The 19,063-nt window shown below is 47.3% G+C and overlaps 1 protein-coding gene across 1 annotated transcript; it reads left to right on the top strand.

Moving 5' to 3' along the window:
- The first annotated feature begins 2,925 nt into the window (after window positions 1–2,925).
- Window positions 2,926–18,093, top strand: LOC135914039 (membrane-associated transporter protein-like). The gene is made up of 5 exons (XM_065446762.2): window positions 2,926–3,766; window positions 4,712–5,329; window positions 10,742–10,983; window positions 14,429–14,604; window positions 15,128–18,093. Exons 1-5 carry the CDS (start codon window positions 3,330–3,332, stop codon window positions 15,344–15,346), a joined length of 1,692 nt encoding a protein of 563 aa, XP_065302834.1. The 5' UTR covers window positions 2,926–3,329; the 3' UTR covers window positions 15,347–18,093.
- Window positions 18,094–19,063: the final 970 nt, after the last annotated feature.

Here is a 19,063-nt window from a genome sequence, read left to right as displayed (position 1 = left end):
AAAAAATTCAAGGCCATTCCGCCCTGCGAAGGTTGATGACCAGCGGACCTGTAAACATCATGCTAAGAAAACTTGTTGTAAAGACTCTTGATTGCATCACTCTCTGCGACTTTATAACGACGGTCACAATGGCTTTGCGGTCGCTACGGTATACACTCATCGTTTTACTCGCAACTGCAAACATATCGTTTGATAACGTCTAATCGATGCACGTACGTCGCTGGGTGGTCAGTTGGGCCCGATTGGTGTGACATCGCAAGCAATATGTCTGCAATACGAAACGCGTAAACCACCCCCTTTTCGGTCTCGACACACTCACACATTTAAATCACCTACAACGACCACAGGGACAGTGCCACCGTAACTAACCCGCGCACAATGAGTAGCCATGAACCTTACGGGGCTAATGAGCCATTGCGCGTTTGCTTGTATGCGGGGGTATGAGCCATTGCTTAAGGTGGTATGAGCCCTTGATGATGACAGTTTCCGACATGTTATTTATGTTCCATGCGTGACTAGAAAGAATGTCAGCACTGTTCGTTCCATTTCACTGAGTGCTTGTAACCGCTGCCGTGCTGTTGTGCCATTACCACAAGCCCGGATCCCGAATCTGCAAGATGCAGAATCTATCCTGCGAGCGCCATAATTCTCCCTTCACAAGTCAAGATGCTGCGCCTTCGTGCGGGAGAAGCCTCGGCGGAGCAGCGTGTTTTGACGTGTCCGCGTGTGCCCGACGGCCCGGCGCCGCACCTCCCTTGCCTGGAGGTCACCGCGCGCGCGAACTTTGAACCGAGTGGCCAGCGCGGTCGCTGGTTGGACCCCTCGGACGACCGTCGTGTGCTGACTTTGTATTGGGCCGTTTGAGTGACAATGGGCCTCGGGGATTATAAAAGCAGCAACACGCCGCTCGAAAACAGGATCCGCCGACCCCACCTGGAGAGAGGGTCGCTCCCGACTGGGGTGAGATGTGTCACGCGTTTTCGCCGGACGCCGTCGTGCGAGAACAGTCGCGTTTGTGTGAGCTCTCGGCCCCAGTGCCGATCCGTTCATGTCCTGTATGATAACCTGTATATAATGTATAAAGTCCCTTTTGTTATTCTCATCGACGCCAGGCTCGGAGTCTTCGCTACCAACGCTCTGTCACGAAACGGGTGACGAGCGCTACGGGACCACAAAGCCGTTATCGTGGTGCAGCGGTGCAAGTTCGTAACACTGGCGGCACCGGTTGGATGTCGCAACACTGGTGGCACCGGTTGGAAGTTCATAACAGTACGGAGCTATCAGCCATTGCATTTTTGCTCGCTTACGGGGGTATATATGAGTGCTCACGGGGATATGAACCATTGCTTTTGTGTGCAGAAACGAAAACTCTGTGTTACCCTAGGCATATACAGCTCCGCGGTAAAAGAAAAAAAAAACACTTGAAGCACGAACTTTACAAATCCGTAACTCTGCACCGAAAACATACGTCGCAGTGCGGTAAACTGCATCAGTTAGAACATTGTTAGAATGTGACAGCTGCTGTCGCACTGAGTTCACAGCCTCGGGAATCCCTACATTCATCTGATCTTTTGCTGGTAAGGTAATTAAAAGCTAACTATCCATCTACACAAGATATACAGCTGACTTTTGCACAACGACCTTGTTATCAGCTAAGATGTCCCACTTGGCCCTATACTATAGCATCACGTTAGATAACCTGTACGCATATTCGTTATGATGCACTATGATGCACGTTATGATGCACTGTCTTCAATTCGCGGCACTGTTTGTGGCACCTCCCATAGGCAAGTGCTACGGATACCTACCTTCAACTGGCCGTAACGAATGTGTTTTGGTGCAAACTCAGTTCTGTCAAACTAGTACGCGTTAAGCTTCACAATATGTTTTCTTGTCGTTGGTCTAATTGTTCAACCTTACGCGCGAGATATTTCTCGCTTGTCACGATACTTCGTTACAGCTCGACTGTTATCATTGCTTATTCTCTCATTTTTAGCCCACATTCTTGTCTAGTTTTGGCAGAACGTATTGGAAATTTTAACAAAGTTCCTGGCGAATTTTTAGCTTCAGTATTGATAACTCTGCTCCAAACGAAGTCATCATCGTAAGTAGGGCGACGTGACGTAAATTTATACAGTACCTTCACTGTTTGCCGGGCCAAATATGTGTGCGCCCTGACACAATCGATAAGGCGCTCAAAGTTAAAGAAGAAGAATCCGCCATGTTTTCGCTACAAAAGGGCAGCGGATTGGGCGAGTTATGCGCTGTTTGAATTTTTATTGTTACCATGTTTTCGCTGTCAACTAAATTTGGAGCTGGTATAAAGCAACTTCCCTCACAGATGCGATAGTGGCCCTATTAATGACGTTTCGTCCTCCACAATCACCGCAACCATAGCAATATGTTTGGCCTACGCATAAGAGCTATGTAAGAGTGCATATTTCGAGGACAGTAAAGATTAGCGTATTATTTTATTTCTCAGACTTCAACGAAGAAAAGAACGTTTGCGTTTTGTTTTTCGATATAACAGACCCAACAGCGTCGAAAAACAACTTGCCCAAAATAGCACACAGAATTTTGTTGTCCCTTTCCGCTCTGTACAGCTGCAAAGAGGCAGCATGCTTTGTGGGATTGCTATATTGCAACAGTCACGTCGTTTTTTCAGGGAAGTGATTAAGAAAAAAACACAGGGAAAAAAATAATAAAGGCTGGAGCTTGCTGCGCATTTTAGGGCGCCATCGTCAATACTTTTTGCTCACTTGGATGTGTCCGCAGCTGCCGTCATTGGTGCCCTTCGTAACACCTCAGTGCATATATATTCAAACCACTTGTGAGCAATGCAGCTTTGCGCTTTGCCAGATAACCCCTCAAGCCTCATTCGAGTAATTGCTTAAATGTAGCGATACCTTAGTGAACGCACGTTATTTAAGGGTCATGCGCGGAGCAATCCCAAAACGTGACAAGCTCAAAGGCCTGCCTGCGTGAACCGCGTCAGCTTACGTTTCACAAACTGCGCAGTCACGCCAATAGTGATCATATTCTATGCTAAAAGATTGTGCGCTACATAGCATGGTTTCATGAGTCTGCTGTTCTAACCACTGGTGAGGTAAGAAGAGACACCGATGGTGGGTTTGCGGAAACCGCAAGCACTCAGTGCCCCTGGATCGCGCTTTGTGAACACGGAACAGCGAATACATTCCCGGTTAACTGCGTGAGCAAACGTGAAGCACAAAGCGACTGCTGTACCTGATGCCTTGCCTTTCAGACCGTAGCACGATGACGCCATTCTGAAGAAGGCCCGACGATACCACCGACTACGTGAAGGAACCATGGGCACCAGCGACATACAATGCCCTCTGGGCGTACGCGACATCCCGGGAAAGTACGCGCACATCTTCCGCAAGAAGAGGACCTGGGAGCTGGTGATGCTCAGCGGAGCCGTGTGCGGCATCGAGCTGTGCTACGCCGCCGAGACGGCCTTCATCGGCCCCATACTGCTGGGCCTCGGGATACCCATCTCGTTCGTGGCGCTGACCATGTGCCTCAGCCCAGCGCTGGGCTTCTTCATCACGCCGCTGCTGGGCTCAATGAGCGACACCTGCGCGTCCCGCTTCGGCCGGCGGCGGCCTTTCATCGTGCTCCTCTCGCTGGGCATGCTGCTGGGCCTGATACTCCTGCCCAACGGCCAGGACTTTGGCATAGCGCTCGGCGACAGCGGCATGGACGAGGAACATCTAGGAAAAGGCAGCGTCGTGATTCCGGTGGGGTGAGTGCCACGCTCAGAGTTCACGAAGCTTGCCATCGAGAGCTCCCTGTTCAGAAACATGTGAAATGCGCGAGTGTTCCAATTTAATGCATGCAGCTCGGTCTCGCCGCTTCTTGCCGCTGAAAGGCGCTGACACGGCGAGTGCTCGATGCTCGCACGATATTAATGAAGTGCAAGATGCACACTGTGAATCACACTTGTGTATAGTGGTCGAGCTGCGGACTGCGCCGATGTCGCTTAGCAGTGGTTGCTGGGTTCGGGACACTTTGTGTACTAGCGCCAAGGTTATGCATGTGGCAGGGCTATTCGCGGACGTATCGCAGTGCCGGTCAGTACACGCAGTACGCAAAGCGAAAGCGTAGTCCCGGTCGCCATCGATCGAGAGATAAGGTACAGGCCGACATGGCGATAAGGCCGCGAGTGGCAATGCCGCATGCATGCAAGCTCCTAACGCTTGTAGCATAGGCCATCGTGGTCTCGAAACCAACAGCTACCGCTAGGCGACGCTGGCGCAGTACGCAGCCGGCTGCTCGAACACTTCGAATAGTCCCAGAACTGGGCATTTCATCTTACATGCCACAAATTTCTTTCGAATCAGTTTGTGCTGACTTAGGAAATATAGCGTATCATGTGTATTTCAACAAGGACAGGCCAAGTCATTTTTGGAAGCGCCTAAAGACGCGCAAGGTATTCTATGAGCAGATGGATTGCGTTAATGAATTGAATTTCGAGTGACCATTAATTTATTCAAGGGTGCATGAATTGCCTATTTATGGTCGAAAATTGGATGATGGAAATGCTTAATTATACCGAACCACGATGATGCCTTTCAATAAAGTGACTTCAAGCAACGCTTCAAAATGTTGATACTGCGGTAGAATGCAACAGGCAATCGTCGATGAAATAACTGCTGAAGGCGCTTTTTTTGTTCCTACCGTTTTCCAGGAACTCTGCGAACGTTCTTACTTTGCCTCCGAGCAACTCGACTGACGGGAATGACCCAAACCATGGCTGGTCCACGCACAGCCGGGGCATCGCGTTCACCATCGCGGGCTTCGTATTTTTGGACATGTGCTGCGACGCGTGCCAATCGCCGGCCAGGAGCTACGTCCTCGACGTCACAATCGTGCCGGACCACGCGCGGGCGCTGTCCATGTTCACCGTTCTGTCGGGCCTCTCTGGCGCGATCGGCTACGTCATGGGAGGCATCGACTGGGAAAGCACGGCGGTCGGAGCCAGTCTCGGCGGGCACGTCAAGACCGTGTTCGGCATCGTCGGCGCATTCTTCGTCGTCTGCATCTTGCTGACCCTCGCGAGCTTCCGCGAGATGCCGCTGCACGTCGTTAGGGCGGCCACGGCGGCTGGGTACTTTGACCAAGACGGAAGCCGCGGTGACTATGAGAGGTTCACCAACGACGAGGCCAGCGGATGCGAGGAGACAGAAAGCATGGAGCTCGCGAGGCGCAAGGCGAACAGTCCCTTCAAAGACGGAGACAAGAGCGCGGAAGAAGAGGCGCCCCCTACGATGAAGGCTTACCTCCTATCCATAATCTACATGCCCAGGTATATGCGGCTCCACACATTGATTATTAGTACAACATATGTTGTTTAAAAAAGGGCCTCTTCGCGAGATGACGGGGCAGCACTGCTCCGTCATCCCCCGCTTCAAATAGCACTCAGGTTACTGCGCTGCATCTCAGTCGCAATGAAATTTGGGCAGCCTGCTCAACTTCCTGGGCTTTGAAAACAAAGCAACGGCCTATGGGCATGTGCTCCAATGACCACAAATCTCAACAAGTTGAACGGCTGTTTCCTAAAAGAATGAGATGTGAATCTTAATGCGTGAAGCTTTTCTTCACAAGGATAAATGTTACGTCTGAAACAACTTTCTGCATTACTGAGGTCGGCACCAACGCAGTTAACATTTCTCGCACTTGGTGGACTATGACACACGACTACAATGTGTAGCGCGACTTGACGAATGCAACGAAAACAACACACGCAGTGCTACTTTAAACTACAGATCTTTATTTTCGCAGCTACGTGGTATACAGTAGTAATGAAAAGGATATTTTTTGTACTTGCGTCCTGTGAGCTAATTTGCTCAGAAGGTTATTTAAATGACTACCCATCTTGGTGGTGCAGCCAAAAGGATGGAGATGGATAACATTTTGCTTATTGACGGTGTCATTAAGCTCCACTTTCCATTTTGTTGATTTCACGATGTTCGCTGCCGACCGTTTCGTAGCCCTTGTGCGAGTAGATGCAAGCGGCGTTTCCTTCTTTTTTCTCGTCCTTTGGTCTCTCGTTATGCAATTAAACCTGTAGTAGCATGCCAAACCAATTGTTTTGCTAACCTGCTCACCTATCATTAAAATTTCTATTAACAGCGCGCAGGTATTTTTACTGCTGGTATATATATTACAGCCTCCTTATGATACATTGCTGGGATACGCGAATTATGTACGCGGTGGGTAGGCTACGCGGTTTCAATAAAGTGCGTTGGCAGGGCGGGTCCAAGAGACTAGTGCCCTAGGCTAGTGGTCTGGCATAACCCAACACCCATAGGACCCAAACGCAAAACATAATTTTTCCCTACTGTACATAGATAATGCACAAACGAAAATAAAAGCAAGATCAACATTCAGAGGTACACACTGAAGAACCGTACTCGTGCTTAAAGCGTAATCAAAATATATAATGCAGAAGAGCTATAGAGACATGTCAAAAAATCGCACGAACCCGAACCCACCAGCCCGCCACATGTTTCAGGATTGCAATAGCAAGAACTTAATTTTGGAAGGTTTTCCTTCAGCTCATACCCTGTTCCTGTTTCTTTTTTCTTTTTTTTGTGTGTGGGTGTATTTCTAGTTCTAGTTCTTGTAGGAACTAATATAATTTATATAGAGAGTGTTTTGTTTCAGTCAGCTTCTGGTGCCGAATGAAATTTCCTTCCCATATCTCGTCACACAGAATATCTCAATGGCAGGTTCACTGCCATAGAGTACCTTTCCCCTTGAGCTGCAAATTGAGTGATTTTCGGAAAATGTTACTCGATAAGCGGAACCTTATGAATACCTGGATCTAGTCATCAGTAGTAACGTCAAAATCCACGAAAGAGCTTTGATTGACCCTCACTTGAACAAACTATTCACACTAACAAACGACTGCGAGATCCTTGATCCGTTTGCCGACCCGTTTATTTATGATTGACTTCAATTAACATTTACTTCAGTCAACAATTTGTTGATGTCCCTAATGTAACTGTAAGGCAGGCCATTCGACTGAATAGTTACCCTGAAGTTTTATTTGGAAGAACTTCAATGGTTTGAAGAAATTGTTATTCAAACAAAAGTTCACTCAAGTAACGGTCATGTAAAAGCGATGACTAGCGTCACAGGAGTTTCCATCTGTTCATTGAACTTGAGACACAGATATGCTATCTTTAATATGATGCTAGAGCAGGCACGTACCCAGGGGGGGGCCCGGGGGGGCCCGGGCCCCCCCCCCCCGAAATCAAATGGCATACACCCCCCCCCTCCCCACCCACGCCACCACTCCTCACACATTCCTAAAGCGCCGCCAGATCAATGTTGAGACTTCGCACCTGTTCATCGGTCAGCATTATGCTGCCTTTTTCACTCCTTTTAGATGGCGGTAGTTATCGGCACCTCTTGTAATGTGAAGGACTGTTTTCTCGTAGATTCCACACCCGCGCGATTAACTCGAGATGCGTTCAGTTGTCACCATCTATTCAACCGTCACGAGCATAGCTGTTGCTTTTGTTAGTTCAACCTTCTTTGTTTAGGCTGATCCTGGGACAAGGAGAGGGATGCGGCTGTTACTCAGCTGGTCTGTACTCTCATGGAACGAGTTGCGGCCGGAGAAAACGCCAATTGGGTTTAACTTTTCCCTTTGCTTCATTATTTCCTCGAGAGACGGCTCGCCGCGACGCTGGCGGACCCTCGCAACCACATATCCGCGATATGCGTTAGATAAGGTAGAAAATAAAATATTGCGAAACAGCCTCCAACTTCAGACATTGCAATAACCGTTCAAACCATAAGCAATATGACTGTCACCCGTTACCGCGTCTGGCTTTTCCCTAATTGTACAGCACTTTTCGAGCAAAATTGGCAACTGGAAACAAAAATCGCAAGGAGTTGAGATATTTAGCGATCTACTAAGGGAGAGAGCCAAGGCAACAACCAAACTGCAAGCAAAAGCGAATAATAAGAAAGTTAACCGTTGCTTATGAGAATATTTATGGATCAACATCTTTTTATTTAAAAAGGAAGTAGAGAAATCGCCGCCGGAAGTGGGGAACAATTACTTGTTTTGAATGACGCTTCTACAGTTATCGGTCGAACCACCTCACGTAGCCACTTCTCTGCTGTGCTTATGTGGGTGTTTTTCTAACCTTTCGCAGTGAGCGCAGTGCGTCTAGAATCGCAGAGTCTTGCGCTCTACGCGGTTTTATGGGACTGGCGGCCGCGCAGCGTTACGCAATTCGCGGAACTGTCAAAACTGATCAACAAGGCGAAAATAACTGATATTCGAAACTATAACATGAAAAAGAATGAAGAAGCCGTAAAAAATGAACGCAGCCTGAAATCAGTAAAAAAGAAACCTGGCGTAGGACAAACCATGATGTATGCACTAAAATATACGAAGAATAATATCAGCAATCTCGAAGATACAGTAAAAGCAGCGGAAAAATTCTAAGCTGACCTGTATACAGTACCCAGAGGAGTCACGATAGTTCACTTAGAAACAGTAATGAACAGGATACAGAAACCCTCCTATATCTAGCGATGAGGTCAGAAGGGCCCTGCAAGACATGAAACGGTGAAGAGCGGGAGGATAAGGTGGAATAACAGTCGATATAATCAAAGATAAAGGAGACATAATGCTTGGAAAACTGGCGGCTCTTTATACGAAGTGTCTATCGACTGCAAGAGGCCCAGAAAACTGGACGAATGCAGACATTATACTAATCCACAAAAAAGGAGACGTTAAAGAATTGAACAATTATGGGACCATTAGCTTGCTCCCAGTATTATATAAAATATTTACCAAAATATTCTCCAATAGAATAACGTTAACACTGGATTTTGTCAACCAAGGGAACAGGCTGGCTTCAGGAAGAGATACTTTACAATGGATCACATCCATGTCATCAACCAGGTTATCGCGAAATCTGCAGAGTACAATAAACCTCTCTATGTGGCTTATATAGATTACGAAAAGGCATTTGATTCAGTAGAGATACCAGCAATCGTAGAGGCACTACGTAATCGAGGAGTACAGAACACTTACGTAAAAAGCTTGGAAAATATTGCTACATGCGTGAGGCATTTGTTTGTTTGAACGAGGCGCGTAGGCGCCATCGCTCCAGAAAAGAGGAGGAAGAACGAACTGGGCTCGCGCTGTGCATCTAACCGGTCAGCGCTGCAACCGTTGTTGTAAATATAATTTGTAAATAGTTTGTCGTCTTACTGAGTCGTCTTTCGCGTTAGAATATCTACGAGGTTCTACAGCTACCTTAATTCTACACAAGAAAAGCAGGGAGATACCTATAAAGAAAGGGGTCAGACAGGCAGACAGAATTTCTCCAAAGCTATTTTCTGCGTGCCTAGAAGAATTCAAGCTATTAAACTGGGAAGGCTTAGGAGTAAAGATCGACGGCAAATATCTCAGCAACCTTCGGTTTGCCGATGACATTGTTCTATTCAACAACAATGCAGACGAGTTACAACAAATGATTGGAGACCTTAACAGAGAGAGTGTAAGAGTGGGGTTGAATATTGTTATGCAGAAGATGAAGATAATGATAAATAGCCGGACAAAGGAACAAGAGAGCAATATGGCCAGTCGGCCACTAGAGACTATGAAGGAGTACGTTTACCTAGGTCAATTAATCAGAGGGAACCCTGATCATGAGAAGGAAATTCACAGAAGAATAAAAATAGGTTGGATCGCATACGGCAGACATTGCCAGCTCCTGACTGGAACCTTACAATTATTATTGAAAAATAAAGTGTGCAATCAGTGCATTTTGCCAGTGCAATATGTCCAGTGCCAATGCATTTTCCAGTGCATTGCCCAGTGCATTCTGCCAGTGCATATGGGGCAGAGACTTGAGAGCAAGTTAAGGACCACGCAAAGAGCGATCGAACGAAGATTGTTAGGCATAACGTTAAGAGAGAAAGAGAGTGGTTTGGATCAAAGAGCGAACGGGTATAGACGATATTCTAATTGACATCAAGAGGAAAAAATGTAGCTGAGCAGGTCATGTAATGCGCCGGTTAGATAACCGTTGGACCATTAGGGTTACAGAATGGGTACCAAGCGAAGGGAAACGCAATCGAGGACGACAAAACACTAGGTGGAGCGATGAAATTAGGAAATTCGCGGGCGCTAATTGAAATCGGTTGGCGCAGGACAGGGGTAATTGGAGATCGCAGGGAGAGGCCTTCGTCCTGCAATGGACCTAAAACAAGATGATGATGATGATGATGATGATGATGATGATGATGATGGAGGTGGTGGGCCCCCCCCCCCCCCGAAAAAAAATCCTGGGTACGTGCCTGTGCTAGAGATGTTAGCATGGTTGATTGCCAGGCATGCCACTTCAGTTGCTGATGAGAATTATGGTGCCCACAGTGATCCCACAAACAGCGCACATACTAAAGCTATCCTCAAACTCTCATTAAGGCCTGTAGACCTTACAAAACCACAAGCGCTTATCCAGTGCACAACACCTCGGTGATGTTTTCTCACGGAACACCGGCGGTACACACCGCAGTTGTAAGCTCGAGTGGTTCGTAAGTTCGTTCAAGCGATGCATGATCATGTGGTACTACTTCAGCTTAAAAACTATTGCGGGGGGGGGGGGGGGATAAACATGAAGCGAGACAAAACACGCATGCCCTTGCCTGTCTGAACAAACACCTCCACTGTGTAACCTCGCAGGTCTATGATGTTGCTGTGTATAACCAACCTGTTCTGCTGGATGGCACTGGTCAGCTACTCGCTGTTTCTCACGGACTTCGTGGGCGCCGTGGTTTACGGGGGAGACCCTATGGCGCACATGGGCACAGAGTCCTATCGTCTCTACCAGAGCGGAGTGCGACTGGGTTGTTTCGGCCTGGCCATCGACTCTGTCACCTGTGCGCTTTACTCCCTCTTCATCGAGAAGCTTGTGAACCGCTTTGGTGGGTATTGTCCGCCACGAACGGACCAATAGTTGAAGAATGTCAGCGGAAGAATGAGCGAAGCTGTATATGGCTAGCTGACTCGTCCGCCCGTCCGTCTGTCGGTCGCCTGTACGACGAAAACTCCTCCGGCGCAACCCCATGCGCACGCACGAAAACAAGAGAAAGAGAGGTACGCGATTAGCCAACACCACCTAGATAGCCCAAAGTTTTAGTTCGATCCATGACGTCACGCTACCTGGCCCGAAATTTCAATTGAAAAGGATGGCGTGATGAAAGCGGTAACGGCAAAATCACTGTTGCCTATTCGGGAGCATCCCCATTAGGTTATATGGCAGTCGGGCCAGGAACATGACGTCATGGATCAGAGCGAAAAGGCCTTTTGCTATCTAGGTGGGGCTGGACTAGCTGCACCAGTAGTGACGTCGTTGCTCACCATCGCAGCCGAGCGCGCGTGCAGCAGTTTCTTTCTGGCTCCGAAATGGGTAGGCCACGTGTCATACGTACTCCTTACGAGCAGGCAGCTTTCGATCAGCAACGCCGCGAGCAGAACCGGGAACGAGCTCATAAACGCCATGCCTATGCTGCAGCTCGGGCACAGGAACAGGCTCGTGCAGCCGAGCACAAGCAGCAACTGCGTACTGAGGTTGCGGCAGCCTACCAAGCCGTCGTTTAATGAATCTTCGCGATTAGCTCAGTGATAAACATCGGGACCGCAGGTTTCATCTTCGCTAGTTAATCATCTGTACGGAGTGCTTGGGCGGTGATTTCTTCCGTATCACCACGCGACGTGGTAGCCCAGTAACTACGGCATTGCGCTGCTAAGATCGAGGTCACCGATTCGACACCGGCAGCGGCGGCCGCATTTCGATGGTGGCGTAATGCGAAAACGCTCGCGTGTTCATAAATTTGTGTACACGTTAAAGAACCCCAGGTGGCCAAAATTAATCCGGAGCCCTCCACTACAGCGTGCCTCATAATAATCGTTAGTTTTGGCACGTTAAATGCCAGAATTTATTTTTTTATTTTTTTCACGTCTGTACATTATCGAAAGTATTTCTGGACATTAAGTGCAAAATAAGTGCACGTGTGACATAAATGAAAAATGAAAAAAAAATAGACCTGACTTGATTTCTCGACGGCTATAAGAGAAAGAAAGCGTATTAGTTCGTACTAAAATAAGCCTACGTAACATTTTTCTTCCTGCTTCGCTAACCGCTGTGTGCAATGATGTTGGCTGAGGGTCCCGCCTAGAAATATTGTATGACGAGACCATGGTATAAGGCAGCGAAATCTACATCATTATACTGCCTGGATACAGTGCTGAAAAGTGGCAAGGTATGCGGCTAGTGGGGCTTGTCTTTAAGAGGCCTAGCTAATAAGCACTCAGTTCGTATGCAACGTGCGCTTGGAGTTCAATATGAATGAGTTACACAAAGGAAAACCTAGGGACTACGCGACACGCTTCCTCAGCATACTTAAGAGAACCCAAGCATATCAGCTCGTACTCATACTGTTCAACCTACTACTTCTGCTTTCTCTTCTGCCTGCTGTACATGTATATGTTCTGTGCTATATATGTATATGTATATAATACATCTATAGTTCTGTATATGTTCATCATACCGTGTTGGTGAAGCAGCCCACTGACGAGGACAAGATGAAGACACACAAGAATACACAACACTCGTTGCACTCGAAATCGCTTTATTTCAGAACAAACACTTCATATTTATATGCTTGCGCACCTTCAGACGTCAAAGATGAGCAAGGAAAGATTAAAAGCATATTTAAATTAATTTCCCCACGCTACATGTCCACCTCTATACTGTGGAATAATGTTACGTACAGACAAAAGTCCGGTATATGTTTAGGCTCGAACGTAGCTCCGGTACTACTCCGGTATTTTTCTAGGTAACATTGACAAAGCAATTGATTCAAACCTTAACGGCCTTGCAGTAAACGTGTTCCGTGTTGTATATAATTTTTGGCTATAGTCGAACATGGTGTTTTGGACATAAGAGTGGAAGAGGTCTTGAAAGTTTTCAAGGTCAACAGCCAAGGACTGGCCTTCCCTGTTGAGTTGCTGAATAATAGCAAGGTAGTTCTTTGGTGTGGCGTTAATTACCACACCGGACCATGTTTGCTGGTCATACATCCATGATCAGAAAAGCCCTTGCTTAGCTACAATTTGGGACGCTCAAAAGTCGTAAAAAGTGGCATAGCTTTTTCATGCCTGCGAGCGACCTTAACTAAGTCTTGCCCTTAAAAAATAAAGTTTCAGGCAACAAGTTATCAGGCTAAAGAATGCAGGATACTAAAAACTTGTGCTATGTAGATCAGCCTATAAATTCATTCGTTATGTGTGCAATGGCTATCAGAAAGGGCGTAATAGAAAATAGAATGATAGCAGAAAAATTGTATCAATTCCATATGCACACAAGATTGCGTATCATTTAAAAAAACGTAGGTAGCAGATATGGTCTACAAGTGGTTTTTTTTTTTCAGCCCCTAACAAACTCGGTAAAATACTGACGGACTGGGTCGTAGAGTGTCAACAAGAATAAAAGTACATGGTTATAGGAGCACGGTCAAGCATAAGAAAGAAAGTCGTCCGTTGTATTCTGTTTGCCCATGTCTTGCGGTAAAGTATACATCGGCCAAACGGAACGGTGTGTAAACAGAAGACTTCTGGAGCACAGAAGCTCTCTGGGGAAAAAAGTCATTCCCATTAAAGGGCATTGCTCACAAGATGGGTGCTGGCCGCTTTACATTGACACTACAGTTTTATTGCGCAATAATTAGGGATGGGCTGACCAGGGAAATAGTGGAAGCTTTTTACATTTACAAGAGAAGAAAGGGTTGTATCAGTCAAGCATCTGTTCTTCTCAGCCACTGTGAGGTTGCCTTTTTGAAACACTAGAAAAATATGTGTAATAAAGAATTTCGTTAGGGGGCGCAACAAATAGAATAGGATTGCACACCATGATAGATATGTTGCCTATCTTTTACGCCCGAGTATGCGCGAGGAAACGAATTTAAAAAATGCTTTTAATCTTGCCTTGCATATCTGACGTCTCAGGGTGCGCAAGTATATATACAATACGAAGTGTTTGTTCTGAAATATAGTTGCGAGTGCAACGAGTGTCGTGTATTCCTGTGTGTCTTCGCCTTTTCCTTGTCAGCGCTGTTTCACCAACACGGTATAATGATTATTCACCAACTCGCCCAACTTTCCAGGTTGCTGTATATGTTGTTTACTGGTATATACTATCAGGTAAAGATTTTCCACCCAAGACTTCCGTATGCCAATGTGTGTAATTGCGGATACTGCACTAATGTGGCTGCTGGCGTGGCTTTTGTCGTTACGGGCCCTAGCAGCTGCCAGCTGATAAGCATCTGTGCCTAACGAGCCCCGAACGCTCAAAATTCAATTTTTTTGCAGGTGCCAAGCCAATATACGTCTTAGGCCAGGCGGCCTACTGCGTGGGCGTGGCTCTGCTTGCCATTTTCCGCACCAAGGCAGCCGTGCTACTGGTGTCCCCCGCGGCGGGTCTCTTGTACGCCACCCAGTTCACGATGCCTTTCATCCTGGTGGCGCACTACCACAGCTCGAAAATGGTATGCGCCACCATATCTTGTTTCCAATCATTATCCGATGCGGAATTGCCGCACATTCACAAGAAACAGAGTAAAGGAAAACTGACCGGCTTCGCTGGCTCAGTGTCGTTCTGCTGAGCACGAAGCCACGGGTTCAATTCTCAACCGCGGCGGCCGCATTTCAATGCATGGAGGCGAAATGCAAGGGCGATTGTGTACTTAGAGTTATGTGCCCGTTAAAAAAACCCAGACAGACAAAACCATTCCGGGGCCCTCCACCACACATAAACACTGGCCGCCAATAAGAGCCGTTAGTCAAGAGACGCACCTTGTTTTTACTTCGGTGAAAATCCCTTCATTTCGAGCTTTCGGCAGCGTCCGTTCATTTGCTGCAGCCAACTGCTGCAAAGCCTCCTCTGGTGTTTGAGCGTTGAGGTGAAGTGTTCTTGTGGCGCCCGTTTCCCAGCCATAAGGAAGCCTATAGTCTACTGCGGCTTCACGTGCAATAAAATTTGCCTCCATGCTCCTTCTCTACGCATCGCAGGTGGAGGCTGGCGCCGACTGGTCCGAGCGCGGCCTGGGCACCGATATCGCGCTCGTTAGCAGCATGATGTTTCCGGCGCAGTTGCTTCTGTCGCTGTTCGCTGGGCCCATGGTTCGACTCTTCGGAGGCACGCCGACTGTCATCATGTACGGCGCGGCGCTGGTCAGCGCTTGCGGGGCGCTGTGCGCCACGCGCGTCATCTACCACAAATTGCGCTGAACGTTATACCACGGAGGTGTGAACGCTTTGTGTGGCGCGACCCCGCGGGACATACATCGGCGCCGTGACCTGAAGCCACGTGCGTGTGACCACTGCAATTGACGGGAGAGGGCACACGCGCCTAAAGCGCAAGAAGAGCGGCATGCTGCGCTTCAGCCGTTTCTTCCCCAGAAACTCAATTTTTGAAGCAAAGTGAGAGTTTACGGACGGTAATGTAGAACCGGTTTCATTGACAGTCGACTGTTTGTCACCTACCGCGTTTCCAGGTTGCGCGTTTGGATTGATACCTTTGCTCTCCAACTTGCGAAGAATTATGCGTGCCTCTTTCTCCTTTTATTCCCTTTACCCCTTTCCCCAGCACAGGGTAGCCAGCCGGTATTTACACTGGATAACCTCCCTGTCTTTCCTTCCTTTTCGTCTCTCTCTCTCTTTGAACGTGCCATACACCGCTTCCAAACGACAGTGCAGCTTACCGCAGATGTTTTTCATCGGCTGGCCTTCTCCCCGGCAGTTATCGAGGTTTCATTAAACGGTACAGCCATATCCCATCTCACCTGATAGATATGTATATAAGTATGCGTCGCCGCTGAATAATTGTCTTTATTTACCAGAGCATCACAAAGTTTACATACCGAACATAGCCATCTGCAGTTATCTCCTGAATGATGAGAGTTGCGGCACGCCTATGCGCTCCATTCGCACCGCTAGTCGCATTTGACAAGTAGTAACCTAAACACAACAAATGTCTGCTTGTAGCACAGCCCATGATAGCCCCGTTCGAGCTCGTAAACGTTATTCTAAACGAACTCATTAATTTGTTATCATTAGGACCTAACTTTCAAAAGCATCGTCGCCACCTGCTTAAAACGTGCAAGCAAACAGAAATGAATGAAAGCAAAGAACAGCGACCTCTGTTCCAGGCAGCCAACTTTAATTTACACAAGCATACGAGTGCATCTGTGATGTATATAGCTCAGGAACACCGCCTGCTTATATAGAATGTGTTGTGAAGCGTTAGGCGCGCTCACTACACCAGCTCACATATTCATGCATTCCGCATATTGAGCGCCTAACAGCACGGATGCAGATTTGGAAGCGTTGGTCGCACGGTTAGATATTCGGCGACGCTGTCTGAAGATATGACCCAACGTGAAGCAAGTGCATGAAACTGATGCTAAAACAGCATATTTGCACATCATTTACGGGCATTGTTACGTATAAATGGCACCGACAGGGTTCACGTTAGTTCCGGTCTTGCGTTCATTAGGACCGCGACAATATCACTTACAATAAAAAAGAATGCTTTGCTAAACTGTAAGCGGCCCGTACTTAGATGCTGACAGGTAAACGCGTGGATCATAAGGCAGACGAGGAGTATCCGTACCTTCATGTGCTTCTATGAAAGACGCGAGTCACCAACGAGTGCAATATGCAACTCTTTATAGTTTCGTCTGCGGATGATCTCTCCAGCGCTGCGCTCACTACATAATTACAAGTTAATGGCAGTGCCAAGTTGTAAGATTACCACTGCAGTAAACAAGCCAACACGTCTATACCGGCCCTGTTCTGTACGTTTTTGCGCATCCGGAAACGGCCACATACTCCATATTCCGAGGTTGAAGTATATATATAGGTGTGCAAAGGATGCTCGCAAATAACGTATTTCCTCGCCGCCATGCGACTCCCGTACATGGTTGAGGGAAGTACCGTTCCATGCGTTGCTGTGTTCAAAGGTACCGTTAACCTGTGTTCAAAGGTACCAGCACAAAGAGGGCATTGGTCAAACCTAGTCTCGGCAGTGAATTATGCCTAGGCGCTGTTGCGTCGTGGCTAGAACTGCTCTCAATGCGGCGGAGGCGACGCACGAGACGGCGCAAGAATTCCATCGATACGTAGCCCGCTTTCCGCGCAGGGCGGGGGTAAGCTGTCAGGAAACTACGCAACACAGTTGCGACAGTGAACTGTGTTGCAAGCGCGCTGCATGTGGTGCGCGCTACCCAGAGTCGGTGATCACAAAAGACGCACCTTCGTCGCGCAACTTCCCGGTTTTAGCCCCTCACCGAGTTTTTAACCACAGATTTTAGTCAGGCAGCTTCCATTTTTTTTTGTAACAGCCATATTTCGCCCTGTTGTGAAATAAGTATTGCACCCCCCTCGGAAAACTTGACTGCAACGGCGCTTTCTGTGAGGTTACGACAAAACGCAGCTGTCAACCTCCGCATCCGCACAAACATAAATTTTACGACGCGCCAAGGAAGGATTCTATAGCTTGCTTACCGAAGGCAACCTGGAAAATCCAGCCAGCCACCCGAGTTCTACGTCCAGAAACTCTGGATGAGACAAACTCGCGGCCATATTTAGAGTACCGCGCAGAGGAATGTATCACCCTCGTCGGTATAGTCAGTGTGGGGAAGTATTGAGATGTCGCTGTAAAATGCGGAATGCCGCATGCATACCTCTGTGAAAACCTGTGTAAGTGTTGCGTTAATATACCAGAATGTGCCAAAAGGGCGGAAATGTGCCCCAACGTAGCGTTTACAGTATTCACATGTGTTTCCGGTGTCGTTTGTGTGTTTATCTGTGTCTCCGTTTCGTTCTCGTAAATTGTTCGGAAGTATTGCACAGACGGGGAAGTGCAAGTGTTTACATTGCGCGCAAAGAAAAACGAAATATTTAGCTCCGTGAACGAACCTCAATGCATATGTGTATGTTTGTCTTGAGTTCCAAAATAAAAACTACGCGCTTTGCTTTTTTGTTCTACTTTCAGGGGTCATCCAGCAATACGATCACATAATCTCAGCCCGTTTCTTTTTAAATGTTGGATGGTGCAAATTGTGCTGAGTGGCGATATAGCATACACTTCTATGCAAAGGTGGCTCCTGCCAGTATACCAGCTGCCCGTAGCATGCTAACACACGCGCTGAATAATAAATGGTGATCTAGCAACGACACGACACGTGGTGGTGTAGCCACGCACGAGCACCAAACATCTACGATCTACATGCGCTTTACTACTTGAATAATCGCCCGCGGTGTCACACTGCGGGTTTGCATGTATAAGCTCCGTCTGATTTACTGCCGCGCTATGCAAACCGTCCACCAGCATGCAAAGACGTGCACGTTCATTAATTGTTTACGACTAACTATATGTAAGGCGGAATGCAACAAAAAAATAATCTGAGCACTTCTAAGCGACGACAAACATTACCTTGGTTCTGTTCAGCTACGTGGCATTTGCATATGTTTAAAGTGGCGTGGGACACCCTGTATATCGGCGCCTATGCTCACTGTTACGCATACTGATACCAAATATATCCGCCTAAAAAGATTTTTCGCGTAAAGTATAGCTCCTGGGTATTAAGTTTCTTAACATTTATTTTCAGTCTGGCGCTATATTATCGTAAAATATTTCAGTTATGGACAAATTTTCCCTATTTGAGAGCCTATAAAATGGAGGAATGGTTAATAACCGACTAATGCTGCTTTAGTTGAAAGAACGCCTTCAATCTTCAATAGCGTGTTGATATTTTTATTAATGGAACGCAGTTTTTGGCAACGTGTTTTACGGTGCATACTTTTGTGCCTTACAAGAAAATTGACGCGGCGCCTGAGACGGTAATTTTTTTTTCGGGAAAGCAATTCTTGGGATGACTTTTCATGTTGTACGCAAGCGCCAAAATTTTTTTTAGAGAAATCGCAGATGATCGAACGCCAAGG

Source organism: Dermacentor albipictus, chromosome 4 (genome assembly GCF_038994185.2).
Source record: "Dermacentor albipictus isolate Rhodes 1998 colony chromosome 4, USDA_Dalb.pri_finalv2, whole genome shotgun sequence".
Lineage (NCBI taxonomy): Eukaryota > Metazoa > Arthropoda > Arachnida > Ixodida > Ixodidae > Dermacentor > Dermacentor albipictus.
Note: the sequence above shows the minus strand (reverse complement) of the source record. Positions and strands in the feature narration are given on the sequence as shown.